At 37.5% G+C, this 17,301-nt stretch overlaps 1 protein-coding gene across 1 annotated transcript; it reads left to right on the top strand.

Annotated features, from left to right (window-relative positions):
* The first annotated feature begins 8,463 nt into the window (after nucleotides 1-8,463).
* Nucleotides 8,464-15,909, top strand: FGA (fibrinogen alpha chain). Its single transcript, XM_058549779.1, has 6 exons — nucleotides 8,464-8,517; nucleotides 10,455-10,580; nucleotides 11,061-11,244; nucleotides 12,327-12,472; nucleotides 13,066-14,395; nucleotides 15,200-15,909. The coding sequence occupies exons 1-6, from the start codon at nucleotides 8,464-8,466 to the stop codon at nucleotides 15,907-15,909; spliced, it is 2,550 nt and encodes an 849-aa protein (XP_058405762.1).
* Nucleotides 15,910-17,301: the final 1,392 nt, after the last annotated feature.

Genomic DNA, 17,301 nt, shown 5'->3' with positions numbered 1-17,301 from the left:
AAAATATAATCTTGACATTTATGCATTATTTGTACATCTTTGTCCTCCACAAAGAATCTGTAATGTAAAATTCAATAAAAGTACTAAACACAGGGGGCAGCCCAGTGGCATAGTAGTTGAATTCGTGTGCTCTGCTTCGGAGGCCCAGAGTTCACGGGTTCGGATCCTGGGTGCGGGCTTACACACTGCTCATCAAGCCATGCTGTGGCAGGCTTGCCACATACAAAATAGAGGTAGAATGGCACAGACGTTAGCTCCGGAACAATCTTCCTCACCAAAAAAAAAAAAAAAAAAATACTAAACACAAAATTAAAGTCCAAAAGTTTATGAGTTTCCCCATGATCATTTGTCCAATGCTTCTTCTGAAATATCAATTATAACATTTTTTCAAAAACATTTTAGAGCCCTCTCTTTTTGTGGGTGTCCTGAGTACATACTTGGTCTGCATGTTGGGTAATCCAGCATTGATTGGTAGGGAAAGGCTTCTAACTTTCTCTTATTATACCTCTGTATTGTTTTACTTGTTATGATGAGTGCATGTTAATTTTGTAGTTAATTTACTAACCCAGTGAGATAGAGATAAACTTCAAAATTTTAACTCGTTTAGTTATTAATATTCAGCGATGAACATTGAAGGGCTACAGTTTAAGAAATAAAGCATGAGATGTATTTCCAGAATCAGTTGGATCATGTCTCCACAAATAAAATGGAAAGTGAAAAGATTAGCTTAATAAATCAACTTTAAAAAATATACTTTTAAGTGAATCAGAGTTTGGGGCCTCATAGAGACAGATTATTTTTATTCACAGCTCAAATCACAGATAACTATTACTCAACCCTTCCCTTCAATTCCCTGGGCAAAGAAAAACTCAGGTTACTGCAAAATAGGGAGGCTACGTGCAAAGTGGGTGTGCATGGTCATACACTTTGAAAAACTGGCAGAGGGGAGCTTCCAAAAAGGAATGTACAGGTACAGATGCGCTGATCCCGTGACTTCAGCTCATGCAACTACAAGGCAGAGTTCGTGAATCAGCAGACAGGAGTAATCATTTATTGGACAAATATCAAGATTTTAAAATATACTTCTGCAGTGCTAAAGCTTTTTTTCAATTCTCCTTTTATTTAGTAGTTATACTTTAAATATTATGTTTCAGATTTGTGGGTGGGTTGCAAGTGAGTGGGAAATGAAGAACTATAAGTACAGACAACATATTGGAGACCTTTACAAGGTCTAAAATTCTTTGAATCTGATTCTAACCAGTATAAACTAGCCAAGATATTAAGAAGAGATATATTTGGTTTTTTTGGAAGATAAGGGTGAAAAATAAATTACACATTTAATCCTGGCGAAAATATATCTACCTGATGATATCTTATCACTTTGATGTAGCTCAAAAAGGGTGGGGGAAAAAAGTTAATGATAATAAGGTGACTTTAAGTAGATAGCAAATAATAAGTTGGTGATAAAGAGACTAAGAATGTGGGAAAGACTGTTTCATACACCTTTTTGGTGTGTGTGTGTGTGTGTGTGTGTGTGTGTGTGTGTATGTGTGTGTGTCCCTCAGAGGCAGAAGTTGAGTTATTCATCCTCCTAGGACACCATTCTCATTCATCTGTGCTGGGTCATTCTTTTGATTGACTGATTCTCTTTCATTCAAACTTCCTTTTCTTCCCTTTGTCCCCTTAATAGACAATCATGCCAGTAGGTTCGATATGTGTTTCTTAATTTATATGTATTCTTATAAATCATGGATTGTTCTTTTGTGTTATGTATTTTTAAAGTATATAACTGGCATTGTGCTATAAATCAATGTTACTCAGAATGCTGGTCCCCAAATTCTTTCTTACTGGTCTATGTTAAGACAAGTAAAAAAATTGAGAATTCGCATGTAGAAACATTTTTCCTATGTTATGTTTGCTCTAATTATATTTAAATTACATAAAATGTAATTTCATGTCTTTGGAATCTAACAATAAAAATTCAGGCCTATATTTTGTATATCTTTGCTTTTTTAAATTTCATTTTTCTAGTAATTATTTTTATTTCATTTTACAATATAATAGGTCTGTGATTGATTAGAAATTTAATAAAATTGGTCCTTCATCACAAATACTTTGAGAAGCACGCCTAAAGTTTTCATTGTACTTATTACTTTTTTCATTCAGCACTATGTTTTTAAGATCTGTCCACAATCTGAGTATTTTATAATTTCCCTTGATTTCCTTTCAAATCCAAGGGTTATAAACTGAATATAATTTGGTTCCAAAGCTTGTGATTTTTAAAACTGTCTATTTTTAATTAATATCTAAATTTATTGCATTACAGTCAGAGAACATAATCTTGATGATATTGACTCTGGAGAGAGAGGGAGATTTCACAAATTATTTTGGGGCAGAGGAATTATCAGAGAATTAATAGAGCCCATAAAAGTATACATAATCGTAACCACTCTCCAATAATGATCCACATACCAGAAGATGATTAATATTTTCTCCATTAAGAAAGTAAACGTACAAACTAAAGATAGACAAATAGTTATTGGGCTCAAAACCATGAGGTCTGGCCCAAATGGCCCTGTAGCCATGGTCAGCTAGGGGCACTGATGATAGATTAGACCACTGGCTTGTAGAACACTCCTCTGTACCAGGTTTGAAAGCATTTGGTGAAGGTTGGCTGGCACAATTTCAAGCTCTTGCTCATCTCAATTTCATTGGGAAATATATGAAGATACAAACAGTTAAATTCAGGATCATTGCATTTAATCAGGTCTACAACTGGGTCAAAAATGTGTTTCCCAAATCCAAAATCTGGTATTGACTCCCATTTCAGGTCCTCACCTAGGTTTTCTTCTAGCTGTAACTTGAAGAGCACGAAGTGACCTGAGGTAGATGGGAACCCTCCCTAAATAAATCTGAATATTGACTCTCCCTAAATAAACAGAGTAGGGCAGATTCCACCTTGTGATGAAAGTGGCCTCTTTCAAATCCTCAGGGAAAAATAGTTAAAGTGTGACTTAAAAAAAAATATGACCTAACATTTAAGAGACCTTGAACTGGAAATGTTTTCCTTCCTAATTTGCTCTCCTTACCTCAAAAAGCTGTGGTAAGGGTCAAAAGAGATTACATAGGAAATTGCTCCAGAGACAAAAAAAAATTGAATTGTTTTTTGCTGTTAAGATTGGTATTCCTGCATGAGATTTGAATCCAACATCAGTAAAGTTTGGAAATACAATTTTAAAATTTTAACATTTTTTGCTGTTATTGTTTGACAACTTTTTTATTTTGTAATAATTTTTTTATTTACAGAAAAGTTATAAAGATACAAGAGAGAGTTTTCTATACCCATCACACAGTTTCCTCTAATGTTAACATCTTACATTACCATGGTTCATTTGTCAAAACTAAAAAGCCAACTCTGGTAATTACTATTTCCTAACTTCTACACTTTATTCAGATTTCACCAGTTTTACACTAATGTCTTTTTCCTGTTTCAGGATCCCATCCAGGACACAGCATTACATTTAGTTGTCAACTCTCCTTAGTCAGTTTTGGTAACAGTTTCTTAGTCTTTCCTCTTTTTTCATGACCTCAACTGTTTAGAAAAGTATATTCTGGTATACTAGTCAATTATTTTGTAAAATGTCCTTCAGTTTGGGTTCTCTGCTGTTATTCTCAGTATTTTTTTTTTGTTGAATTTTATCTAAGCAAAATTTTAATGCCTTCTTCAAATTGCCTTGGTTTTACTGCAGAATGGCCCATTAAAAATGGGTTCCAATAGGAATCCCAGAGAATTAAATGGATCTTGGTCATTAAATTACCCTATACTTTTCATAAAATTCCTTACTGTGGAAAGTCTAAGTACCTTACAGGTTCTATTTCCCCAGAACTCAATATATCATTATTAAATCAGTACCAGCTGATAGATAATGTTCGCTAATCTTTAATAAAAGAACTACAGTGACTAGTAGAGAGTGTGCCAAATTTAATGGATATAAGGTGTGTGATGTTAGAATGAATCTCTGTTGTTGATATTAATACATCGATTGATTATTCATCTGTATAATAATTTTACTTTTCAAAAATAGCATTTATACTTTAATATTTGTTCAATGCAAAAATTTGATAAATTTAGTAAAATTTAGTATAGCATAAGTAAAATGAATTTATCTTGAAAAATGAATTATTTAATTGATAATGCAGTTAAGAATGAAAAGAAACAAAACAATGGGAAAAACTCAGGGCCTCGCTTTCATCCATCTCTCTCTCTCTTTTTCTCTCTCATACACACACAAACATACATACATCACACACATGCACACATAACTACTTAGTGGAAACTTGATTTAAAGTGCTTAAGTAAAAGTCCATGAAAATTTTCCATAAAGGCAAAAAAAGAGAATGATTATTATATTATTAGAACATTATAGAGCCTAATTCTAAAAATACTAAAAAATTATTCAATTAAATGGCTATTAATTTGGGGACAGTTAAATTATAAGAAATAAAGTAGATTTCTTTTCTGAATAAGGAGATTAGAGAGAAATTTGGTGTGACAGAATCAAACAAGATTCAAGAAAAGCTATTTTTTTTTCCTTCCTCACTTTTGCAGGTGCGGTTCAGAATCATTACTGTGTATTTAAAGAAATTCCCATCTTCTCTCTACAGCTATTACTACAGGGAAACCATCTGAAGACAGTGTATCGATGAGTTTTAAAAATAAAAGTCCCATCAGTTACTCTTGCATAGAGCAGCATGTCAACTCATTCACCCTCATAGTAAGCAGCTTGGTAAGAAACAAACTTTTACAACACTCTTGAAATGCAGGGACAAGTAGAGCACATAAGATATGCAAGGCTGAGTAGCCTTGCCAATGTTTTCCAGTAAATCCTTTCTAGACCAGACCTGTCACTGTTGTAAAACCTGAGGCGGAGGCCCTGAAAGAGTAATGTAAGTGCCAAAATCTCCTAAATTTTTATGGTTCAAGAATTTCAAAATTCAGAAATTAACTTTAGTGCTCTCCAATTGTACATTTAATATTGTTTTAACAAAATATTTCTTGTCCAAGAACCACAGTCTTCTTGTTACTAGGACAATAATAAAAGTATAGATTCACATATAGATTTTTTTTTTTTGAGGAAGATTGGCCCTGAGCTAACATCTATTGCCAATCTTCCTCTTTTTCTTTTTCTCCTCAAGCCCCAGTACATAGTTGTATATCCTAGTTGTAGGTCCTTCTAGTTCTTCTATGTGGGACGCTGCCTCAGCATGGCTTGATGAGTGGTAAGTAGGTCCCTGCCTAGGATCCGAATCGCAGAACCCCGGGCCACCAAAGAGGAACCCGTGAACATAACTGCTACGCCACCAGGCCGGCCCCCACGCATAGATTTTTATGCTAGCAGACACAATGAGTATTTTCAGGAGCATCTTGTATTTTTAGACCTGAATTAAATCTGATATTTTAAGGAAAATTTTACACAAAATGTAACAGAAAGCAATGCAGAAATAATATACACTCTCTGCATTGTATGCTACCAGTACTTGGAATACACCTCACAGAATTTTTTCCATTGTTTTGTATTAGGTTAAACCATATGAAATTGTGGTCATTCATCATTTTTATCTACAAACATGGCAATTTTATATGGTTTAACTTAATTCTTAGCTACATATGTATTTGACTTGATCACCAATTGTAAGCAACTTAAACGTACAGGACTATACATTTTTGCCTTTCTATCTCAGCACATAGCATGCGAGACTGACAAACAGCAGAGGTACAATAAATGGTTGTTACATTTAAACAAATGAATAAGTAAGTGAACTGCTCTCAGAATTCAATATATTTAAAACAATTGGTAAAGAAATGGATGTTTCCCTACTTCCCTGGGATGTAGCCCAGGGCAGGACAAATACTCCATTCAAAAGAAAGCTGAGTTTTTGTCTCTTGTTTTTTGTTTTTGTTTTTGTATTTTTAAGTTATGTCTACATAATGGCAAATATTTAGATGATTGGCTATATATTTTACTCTTCATCTGTAAGTTTTGATATATAGATATAGTTTAAAACTGAAACATAATTACAGACACGTAATTTCTATTCTTTTTATACATTATACTCCATACAAATAAAAACTTTCCCAGTGCTGCCAGATGTGACCACATAGCAACTATGTTAATCCCTGCATTTAAATATTTATAATTTATGGAATATTACATTAATTTCAAAAGGATAAATAAATGAAATATCCCTCTCATTAGAGCTAAGGAAAATAAGATATGGTCATCTCTAGAAAAAATGCAATGCATGGCGGTCGTGGTTTAACAAACTGGAAATTTCTCAAATTTTTTTTCCAGTTTTATGCTTGTAAAGATATCTTTATTGTCACACATAACATTGTCACATTGTAAAAAATGTCACAATATTGTCACATTGTAAAAAATGATACCCCTTGTACTATTTGTTGCCTAGTCATCTGCATGGCTTTCTGTCTAAACAAAACCTACCTCTTCATAGCTGATAAGACGGCTTATTCATGGGGTGGAGAGCCCAGCCTCGTGCTCAGCCATACAATGCCAGACCGGAAGAGTGCCCCAAAAAAGGGCCTGGTCAGGGAATCCTGGCACTGGAGAAATAACACGGAAATTTTCTATTTGGGGGAATTGAGACATTCTAGGAACAATAAAAGCTACCATTTCTAGGCCTTGTAATGTGTATATCCGACTTACATACATCATTTTATATAATCCTCACAACCCTACAAGATACATATCGTCATCCCCATTTTAAAGAGAAGTAAATTGGTTTAGAGAATTTAATTTGTCCATGTCATTTAGCTAGAATGCAGACTCACTCTCTTCAAAGTCCATTGTCCTTCCGCCATACTGTGCTGCCACTGTGCCAGCCTTCCATTCCTCCAACAAACACCTAGTACTTACTCTGTCCCTGGCATTGTACTAGGTAGCATGCCTTGGCTTCGTGAAGCTTAGTGTGGGGGAGACATAAAATAAACAAATAACTCCCCAAATATATATTGTCCAGTAGTGATTAAGTACTAGGAAGAGAAACAAAGAGGGGTTAATGGAATAGCACGTGAGGGTGGCTGCTCTTTAAGTAGGGTGGTCAAAGACAGCCTCTCTGAGGTGGCGCCATCTGAGCAGAGCACTGGATGAAGTCAGGGAGTGAGATGTACAGATACTTGAGGGAACCATGGAACACCTAGAACAATGCCTTCATAAGGTACTTTGGAAACGCCCTGACATGGCACCAGAGTGCGGCATTCAGACAAACTGTTTTCTGTTAACTTACTTTGAACCAGATGATGTCCAACTAAATCATCTGAGTACTCTCTGGGAACTTCCTCCATATACCCTGTTCATCTCCCAAGAAGGGCACTTCCTAGGGCAGAGGAAAACATCTGAGCGGGCATGGATAGGAAATACAAACAATTTTTTAGTATAAATATGTCCCAAATATTGCAATGGACCTACTTATACTAAATGTATTTGTCGTTTATCTAAAATTCAAATTTAACTGGGCATCCTGGTGTTTTTATTTGCTAAATCTGGCAACTCTTAGTGAAGGAAAATTTTGATATGGAGACGAAGAGCAGGGAAAGTAAATAAGCATGTCCCAAGGCATAGAAACAGGAAAGAAATGGCATTTTTCATGGCACTTTATGTCCCCTAGTAATTGTTAACGCTTACTGAGTACTTACTATGTGACCATCACTGCTCTGAGGGCATTACGAGGATTAACTCATTTATTCTTCATAAAAACAAGTGTGGTAGGTTGTCATTATCCTCATCTTGAAAATGAGCAATCTGAGGCACAAAGAGGTGAAGTAATTTGTCCAGAAGCACAGAGCTGGGTAATGGTACAGCTGGGATTATGAACCTAGGATGTTTGGCTCCAAGGGCTGCTGTCTTAACCGTTTGGGATGGAGGAAAAGAATCTGTTCAAGGTAAGCTTCTAGAAGGTCTTCAATGTCAGCCTATCATAAACACAGCCTTTTTTTTACAAGTCAGACCATCCAACCATAATTCCTACATAAAGTAAACTATCATTCGGCAACTCTCTGCTTCACAGTGGGCTACAGCTAGCCTGCCTCAGCACTCTCCATATTCCTTCAAGTCCTCGAGTGTAGGTGTGTCCACATGTGCTCCCCTTTGCATTGCCAAAGTTGCCCTGTTCCTGGAACAAGGGATCTTCCCCGAACTGCTGCTACCTTTGTAACAGCTTATCGGACGCAAACAAGCTTAGGGGAATTGAGCAAGAACTTCTGGGATACCAACCGCACAGAGGGAGCAAGGGATGTAGGGTGCACGTTGACCATCTAAACAGCAGAAAGATAATGATTAATCAAACCTCCCGCAGATTTAAATGGGATGGGAGCTAGGAGTGGAGGCAATCCTCTTTTCTTTCAGCTGGAGTGCTCCTCAGGAGCCAGCCCCACCCTCAGAAAAGATGTTTTCCATGAGGATCTTCTCCCTGGTCCTTAGTGTGGCGGGCACAGTTTGGGTATGTTCCTCTTTATTTTCTCTTCTTGCTTTCTCTCTGGTGTTTATTCTACAAAGAGCTTGCAGGTCTGAGTCAGCCTGAAGTACGTCCTCACACACTGTTAGCTTTATAAGCTCTAGGCCATGGAGGCAAGGTCCTAGATGGAACTGACTCCTCAAGAGTACAGGCTAATATGACCCTACAAGGGAGACTTAGCTAGACCGAAGTGTCTAAATTCATAGGGGAAGCATTCACATCTGTAACTCAGCCTTACAACACTGGGTTTTTTTAGAAGGGAAGAAATCTTTGCCATCTTTATTGCTACAAAGCCTTGGGATAGTTAATGCTAGTTAACAGAACAAAACATTCTTATGATAAGAGTTTTTTAAATCTAATTATTAATTTCTAGCTATTTGTCCATAATAAGCAGAATAGTGATTTAACATCGGTTTTCTGAAAGGCTGTTTTTGTGTTTCTTTGAAGACAAATAAAAAGCAAATTAGTTGCCTTTGAAAACATAGCAAAGTCAGGAGAGATGGATTGATAAGGCAATACACTTTTTTGGAAGCAATTGTATTCTTTTAAGATAATTACTAAATATTGCAATAATTTCTAAAGTTTGATTCCAGAGACCTATAGAAAAGAAGAGAAACTTCATTCAAAACGAGGCTATTGAGACTTCAATCTTATAAAAACATGATAAATATGTTCAAGAAACTGAGTTACTTCCCAACTATGAATTATTTCAATTTATTTCTTTTCTTTCACCACTCAGGAACCCTAATGCCAGAGCAGAAAAAACTAAAGAGGGTTTCTAACTGAATTTTCTCCCTCATAGTAAAATAATAAGTAAAAATTTTTGTGGGAAATAAAACTAACATCATTTGCTAAAGTAGTATTTTGGATAATGCATAAGTTTCAGTTATTTCTCCCTTATTAGCATAAATATTTAATTTTTACCTGTTTTTATTGTTGTGCCATTTTATTCTGAAGTATGTTTGGATTTTTAATTTTATTTCTTAGACAAAAAGATTGTACTTGTTCCTTCAAATAAATTATTCTAGATTGCTTGAATTAGTATTATTATTATTGGGGAATCTTTTTAAAAATGAGATGGCAAATGTTAATTAAAAAATCCTGGTAAGTTAGTGGTACAAAATAAAAATAGCTAAAACCTAAAAAACACACTGATTTATCAAGATATAAAGTCTCGTTGGAAGAATATTTTTATATCCTATTTCACCTCATAGATCACAACAGAAATTTTTTAAAACTCTATATTTCTAATTATAAGGTGTTCAAAAAAAGTTATCAGTCATGGACCATTATTTTTGCTTTCAGTCTACTTTTCTTCATTTCAAATAAAAAACAATTATTACATGAGTGAGTAATCTGAAAAGCATTTCCAAGTCTGGATTGGCCACATTTGTGTCCTTGGTGTATATTGCCTCAAATTATGGACCCATAACGTCATAGTAGAAACCTGAAGGAGACTCAGACATTAAGCTAAGACAGTCTAGGGTTTTTTCTACTGAAATAGGAATTATAGGAGAAAGAATTCTCTGAATTTTTCAATTATCTTTCTATCTCCAGACATTAGCGAAAATGAAAAGGTAAATTTTAACTAATTTTGTTGATTCAAATAATTTTCCTTTTATAACAGATCCTTTAAAAATTCTACCATTTGTTAAACGCTTGTTTAGTGTCAAACACAGTTAAGGAATTTGTACACCTCGTCTCCTTTAATTCTCACAACAACTCCATAAAATGGGTATTAGGACTTTCATTATCTTTCACCTATTTTTCGATAAGAAACTTGAGGTTTGCAGAGGGCTCCAAAGCTGATGCTCTTAACCTCTGCAAGCCCATCTCTTCCTTGGGGTTTACAGGTATGCCAATGTCTCCTCCTTATCTGCCTAATGTTGCTCTCTTTCATGTATGTGAATGAATCCTTAAAGACAACAGAGACCACTGAAGGTGACTTTCTAGCTGAAGGAGGAGGTGTGCGTGGCCCAAGAATTCCGGAAAGACAACAATCTGCCTGCAAAGAGACAGACTGGCCCTTCTGCTCTGATGAAGACTGGGTGAGCAATGGGCATCAGGAGTAGGAGGATCCTTCCCTGCGGTACTAGAAGTTCGCACAGGCAGATCCGTTAGGTCACAGAGAACTCTTCCAATGGGAAATAATCTAGTAGCTCCTCACATGTCAAATTAAAGAAGACAAATAGAAAGGAACCTGGTCCTGAGAGCACTATTTAAATTACCTCCCAAACTCTGGGTCATTAGCGGTGTTAACAGATTGGCTTTTACTTGAATGTTCAGGCAAATACTAGGAACCTGAGTACTATGGTCTCAAGATTTCGTGGGGCCTAATTTATGGTTAAGTGGACTCTCATTCCAGAATTTCTCTATGATCTCTGACTAGTCCTCTTAAACTACTTTTAAGTCAATAGATGATCTGAAGAGATGGGGGAGAGGAGCAATGGGGGCTCCATGGCAACCTTCAAAATTGTACTGGATCCAAGAGATAGACACTTACTGTAATCTTTCCTATTCACTTTCAGAACTACAAATGCCCTTCTGGCTGCAGGATGAAAGGGTTGATTGATGAAGTCAATCAAGATTTTACAAACAGAATAAATAAGCTCAAAAATTCACTATTTGATTATCAGAAGTACAACAAAGACTCTAATACAGTGTCCAGAAATATAATGGAGATTTTGAGAGGAGATTTTGCTGATGCTGACAGTAAGTATTACATATTTAGTGCCTTGACTTTATAGCATGCAACAAAAATCCTAAATAAATATGATGTCTCCTTATAGGAACCGTGATTTTTATTCCAAAGTACCTGGTGTAGAAACACGTGCCTTTATAATATTCCTTATTTTTAAGGATGGGCTTGTTTTTGTTATTTTTATAACATAAAAAAGATTAGCTTAGAATTGTTTAAGGTCACCAAGGTAGCCAGAATTTTGGATTGAAGACTGGAATTTAAGTGTGTTCTTTTCAAGAGTATATACTGAAAATAAAAGGGACCCAACATTTTGAGTAGATATTTTTGTTTCTATCTAACAGAAATGGAAACTGAGAGATCAGGGGACTTGTCCAAAGACACAAAGCTATCAGATGAGGGAGCTGGGAGTTCAACCCACAGACTCCACCAAGCTGAAATGTAGCTTTTTTTTTTTTTTTAATTTAAAATACAGAGCCATATTATATCTTTCTTATAAGACTAGGACTAGGTCTCTTTAGGACTAGGAATCACTGGATTCACTCTGGTATGAGCAGCAAGTTTAGTGAGGCTCCAGTTCCTGAAGCCTTGATTTGACTCTTTATATCGTTAGGAGACACTTGACTACTTTAAAGTCAATAGTGCCACAATAACTGGCAAGTGAATGACCCTGTTGACCTAAAGAAAGCTTAGGAACAATTTCATGTCTACAGGCAGGAAGAAAAGAGTCTCAGTGAAAAAATCCAAGAATATGTTCAAGTCGCTTGACTAAGGATATGATTGGAATGTGATCAAACTGGTTATTTTATCTCCCCATTACACCTTTAAAATTCCAAAGAGATTTATTCTTCTGCATTTGTTCGGATTGCTAATTGCTAGTAGGGCATCTTAATTGACATTTATGGATGACTGCAAGACATAACATTGTCCAAAAATCAAATACCGAATATGTTTGGATCTCACAAATTAAATGTCCAGAGAGCAAACTAGTATCAAAATAAAATGGGGTATATTTACATGCAAATTTCCTTCTTTGGCTGGCTATTACAAGCAAATCACTCAGCAGCTACTTCAGTATCTACATTTTCTATTTCAGACAAAGACAATACATTTAACCAAGTGTCAGAAGATCTGAGAAGCAAAATTGAGATCCTGAAGCGCAAAGTCATAGAACAAGTACAGCAAATCAACCTTCTGCAGAAAAATGTCAGGGTTCAGCTAATAACTATGAAACAACTGGAGGTAAGTATATGGCTCTGACACTAGATTTCCTTGTTTTTGAATAATAGTCAATAGCTGAGAAAAAGAAGGCAGTAGTTATTCATTGAATGTCTACTACATGTAGAGAAAAGTGTTATATCCATTATCTACCTACAAGGTAGGTATTATTTCCCCTACTCTACAGATGAAGAAAAAGCTCAGTGATATTAAGTAAATTTTCCAAGGGCACACAGATAGTAAATTTTGAAAGTAAATATTCAGTTCCTGCTTGTCTTATTCCAAAGCCCTGACATCACTGTTCCTCTGGTCTTCAGCCTCAGTCTCACTGAGGATCACTTCATTAGTGTTTCCTTTCAGAGTGAATAGCACCTTATTCTTGATCTGTTCTAAGTCTACAATGAATCCAAATAGCTCTTATTGCTTATCCAGTCTAGCCTTACAATACCCAACATCTCTTCCACTGAAGACACCACATAAATGAAAAAAGGAGTATTGGTTGATAGGTCTCCAAGTCAAAGAAATAAAATCAGTTTCCAAAATATAAATTAGCTACTAAGAACTCAATAGACATAGTTTATTTATTTATATCTACTTCTTTCTCCCTCTCTCTCTAGGTGGACATTGATATTAAGATCCGATCTTGCCGAGGGTCATGCAGTAGGGCTTTGTCACGTGAGATAGATCTAAAGGACTATGAAGATCAGCAGAAGCAACTTGAACAGGTCATTGCCAAAGACTTACTTCCCTCTAGAGATAGGCAATATTTACCAGTGATAAAAGTTAGCCTAGTTACAGACTTGGTTCCTGCACATTTCAAGAGCCAGCTTCAGAAGGCCCCTCCAGAATGGCATGCACTAACGGAAATTCGGCAGAAGAAAATGGTGTTAGAGATACCCGGTAGAGTTGTACCTCATGGAACAGGATCAGTGCCTGAAATCCCCAGGGAAACTGGACCTGCTAGTGCTGGCACGCGGATCCCCGGGAGCTCTGGACCTGGTAGTGCTGGCACACGGATCCCCGGGAGCTCTGGACCTGGTAGTGTTGGCACGCGTATCCCTGGGAGCTCTGGACCTGGTAGTGTTGGCACTTGGATTCCTGGGAGCTCTGGACATGATGGTGCTGGCACTTGGACCTCTGGGAGCTCTGGACCTGGTAGTGCTGGCACACGGATCCCCGGGAGCTCTGGACATGGTAGTGCTGGCACTTGGACTTCTGGGAGCTCCACAAGTGGAAGTGTCAGCACTTGGAGCTCTGGAAGTTCTGAGCCTGCAAGTTTTAGGCCAGATAGCTCAGGGCATGGAAACACCAGCCCTACCAACCCAGACTGGGGCACATTTGAAGAGGTGTCCGGAAGTGTAAGTCCAGGGACAAAGAAAGAGTACCATACGGATAAACTGGTCACTTCTAAAGGAGATAAAGAGCTTCTGATTGGTAATGAGAAGGTCACCTCTGGTAGCACAACCACCACTCGTCATGCATGCTCTAAAACTGTTACTAAGACTGTTACAGGTCCTGATGGTCGCAAAACAGTTACCAAAGAAGTGGTACACTCAGAAGATGGTTCTGACTGTGGTGACGCAGTTGATTTAGGCTCATTGCATACTTTCCCTGGCAGGGGTAGCCTAGATGATTTCTTTCATAGGCACGCTGGTGAAGCTGTTTTGTTGGACCCCTTTCGCAGTAGGACTCTGTCTGTGGGCTCAGAATCTGACAGCTTCTCAGACTCTCATCACTTTGGTGTCCCTGAGTACCCTTCCACTGGTAAAACTTCAAGTCACAGCAAACAATATGTGACCACTAGCACGAAGTTCAGCAGAGGAGGCTCCACACTTGAAACTAAGGCCTTTAAAATGGCAGATGAGGCTGGAAGTGAAGAAGATCTTGATGACCTCAGAGGAGCACATACCACCAAGGGAGGCCAGGCTAAAGCTCGCTTTCCCAGAGGTATCCACGCGTCTCCTTTGGGGAAGCCTTCCCTGACCCCCTAGACTAAGTTCATTATTCCCACATGTGCTCCCATAGCACCTTGCACTTCTTTCTAGCCCTCTGTTACGCTTTATTGAAATTACTTTTTTTTTGTTTGTTTTTTGTGCTATACTGTAAGTTCCATGGGGGCAGGGACTTCATCTATCATGTTCATCTCTGTATGCCCAAATGCTTAACAGTGCAGAGTCATCACTCAATAAATACATGTTAAATGAATGAATGAATTCCTCTAAAACTCTACTTTGAGTTTGTTTAACTAAATTCTTTCACCATTCAACATGTGCGCTGTTGAAATTGTTCCTCAATTTATTAATCATATTTTTAATGTGTGTCTCAGTTGACATTGAGATCAGGCCAAAAACAAGTTATGTTAGTATGAAATGATGCCTAGATATTTTTGCTGGTTACTTGCTGTTAATCAGTACGTGCAAGTAAAATTCCAAATCCATTGAGGAAAATTCCCTTTGCAATTTGCAAGTATAAATGCCACTCACTTGCTTAAGTTCCATCCCAATGTAAGTGCATCCTTTCCCCATGGAAGGAAGGAAGGAAGGAAGGAGGGAGGGAGGGAAGGAAGGAAGGAAAGAAGGAAGGAAGGAAGGAAGGAAGGAAGGAAGGAAGGAAGGAAGGAAGGAAGGAAGGAAGGAAGGAAGGAAGGAAGAGAAAAAACCCAGTATCTGCCTTCATTTAATCTGGGCCATGCCTATCTTTGTAAAGTTAAATGAGAGTAATTTCTTCCAACCAGCTTAATTTTTTTTTTAGACTGTGATGATGTCCTCCAAACACATCCTTCAGGGGCCCAAAGTGGCATTTTCAATATCAAGCTCCCGGGATCCAGTAAGATTTTTTCTGTTTATTGCGATCAAGAGACCAGTTTGGGAGGATGGCTTTTGATCCAGCAAAGAATGGATGGATCACTGAATTTTAACCGGACCTGGCAAGACTACAAGAGAGGTTTCGGCAGCCTGAATGACAAAGGGGAAGGAGAATTCTGGCTAGGCAATGAACACCTCCATTTATTAACCCTGAGGGGCTCTGTCCTTCGGGTTGAATTAGAGGACTGTTCTGGGAACGGGGCTTATGCAGAATATCACTTCCGGGTAGGCTCTGAGGCTGAAGGCTATGCCCTGCAAGTCTCCTCCTATGAGGGCACGGCGGGTGATGCTCTGATTGAGGGTTCTGTAGAGGACGAGACAGAGTACCCTTCTCATGCCGGCATGAAGTTCAGCACCTTTGACAGGGATGCAGACCAGTGGGAAGAGAACTGTGCAGAAGTCTACGGAGGAGGCTGGTGGTACAACAACTGCCAAGCGGCCAATCTCAATGGCGTCTACTACCCTGGGGGTTTCTATGACCCAAGGAACAACAGTCCTTATGAGATTGAGAATGGAGTGGTCTGGGTCCCCTTCAAAGGTGCAGATTATTCCCTCAGGGCTGTTCGCATGAAAATCAGGCCCCTGGTCACCCAATAGGCTGAAAGAGTGGATGTGAGAGCACTCTGTTTTCTTTGTTTAGTGAAGTGGAGAAAAAATAAGGAAGATAAAGGAGTCAAGATTCTTTAGAACCTACTGAAAATTCCCAGGTGCTATTTTATTATTCTTTGTACTGTAGCTCAATGTAACTGAGACATATTAATGCTTTAACAAATAAAGTTATATGAGTTTTTTAATCTTTACAATAGCTCTGTGGGTTTTAAAATTTCTATAAGGATACACCAAGCGACATTCAGTACATCAGGAAGAGGGAGTCAGATGGAAGCTCCTCTCTGCAATCCTAAAGGGTGTTGTTTTGAGAACTTCTCTTTCCACATCACCCAAAGTCATAGGGCCACTGTAAAGTAAAAAAGTTATTTCATCCACTCTATTTGAAGGGTTTTAAACCAATATTTTAAGTTATAAATTGCTGAATTGAACAGTGGCTGGCCTTTGTAGAGGAATTTACAAATTACAAAGTACGTTCATCTCTTCTGTTAGCAAGCAAATCCAGGAAGGCAGGAGAAGCATTCTTTCCTAATAGAAATAGAAATCTATTTTTTAAGTATTCCAATGAAGACCATAATGAACATTTAATTTTTATCCCAGAGTCTAACAAATTTCTTTCAAAAATACATGGAAAAATGCATTTAAAATTTTTTAAATATTTACAAGTAGTCCAAAACCAGATTGAATTTACATATTTATAAATAATCCCCACAGCATTCATTTGACCTCATTTTCCCACCAATCATAAAGTATATTCTGTGATACATTAGTTGTTATTAAAGTAAGACATTTGTTTGAAAGTATCTCACTAAATATGATCCATATCATATTCATAAATTCAACATAAACATTTGTCAATATTTTATTTGATCCAAGTTGCATCTTTGATTTTGCTGGCCTTGGCTCCTGCCCCCAGTTTTTAACTCGTATTTTCTTCTAGTGAGAACTACTTGCCATTTACCCTTGAAAATGTATTAAAATATCCCAAGCACATTGGGATCCCAATACATTGCTCTCACTTGCAAATTTTCTATCCCACTGTAACTGCATCCTTTTGTTACCGCCCAACGTGGGGCCTTCTGCTGGCCGCAAGACACGCCAATAGTCAAGAGGCAAGGTGGTAGGACAAAAAGGACTTTTTATTACAGCTTGCTAGCAAGAGGGAAGATGGCCGACTCATGTCCAAAAGAACCACCTTAAGGGGGCACAAAATCTTACAGCAGTTATATAGGCCATTGGGTTATTGGGGAGGGGGTTAGAAATGTTGACCTTCTGGTGTCACAGACTGGGAGTGCCACACCAGATCTTTCAGTTTTCAGTGATGATGGCTATCAGCATAGATTCTCTGTTCCAGAGTCATCACATTCCCAAGGAACTCAAAAG

This window comes from Diceros bicornis, chromosome 11 (genome assembly GCF_020826845.1).
Source record: "Diceros bicornis minor isolate mBicDic1 chromosome 11, mDicBic1.mat.cur, whole genome shotgun sequence".
NCBI classification, from domain to species: Eukaryota; Metazoa; Chordata; class Mammalia; order Perissodactyla; family Rhinocerotidae; genus Diceros; species Diceros bicornis.
This window is presented reverse-complemented; position numbering and strand designations above follow the sequence as displayed.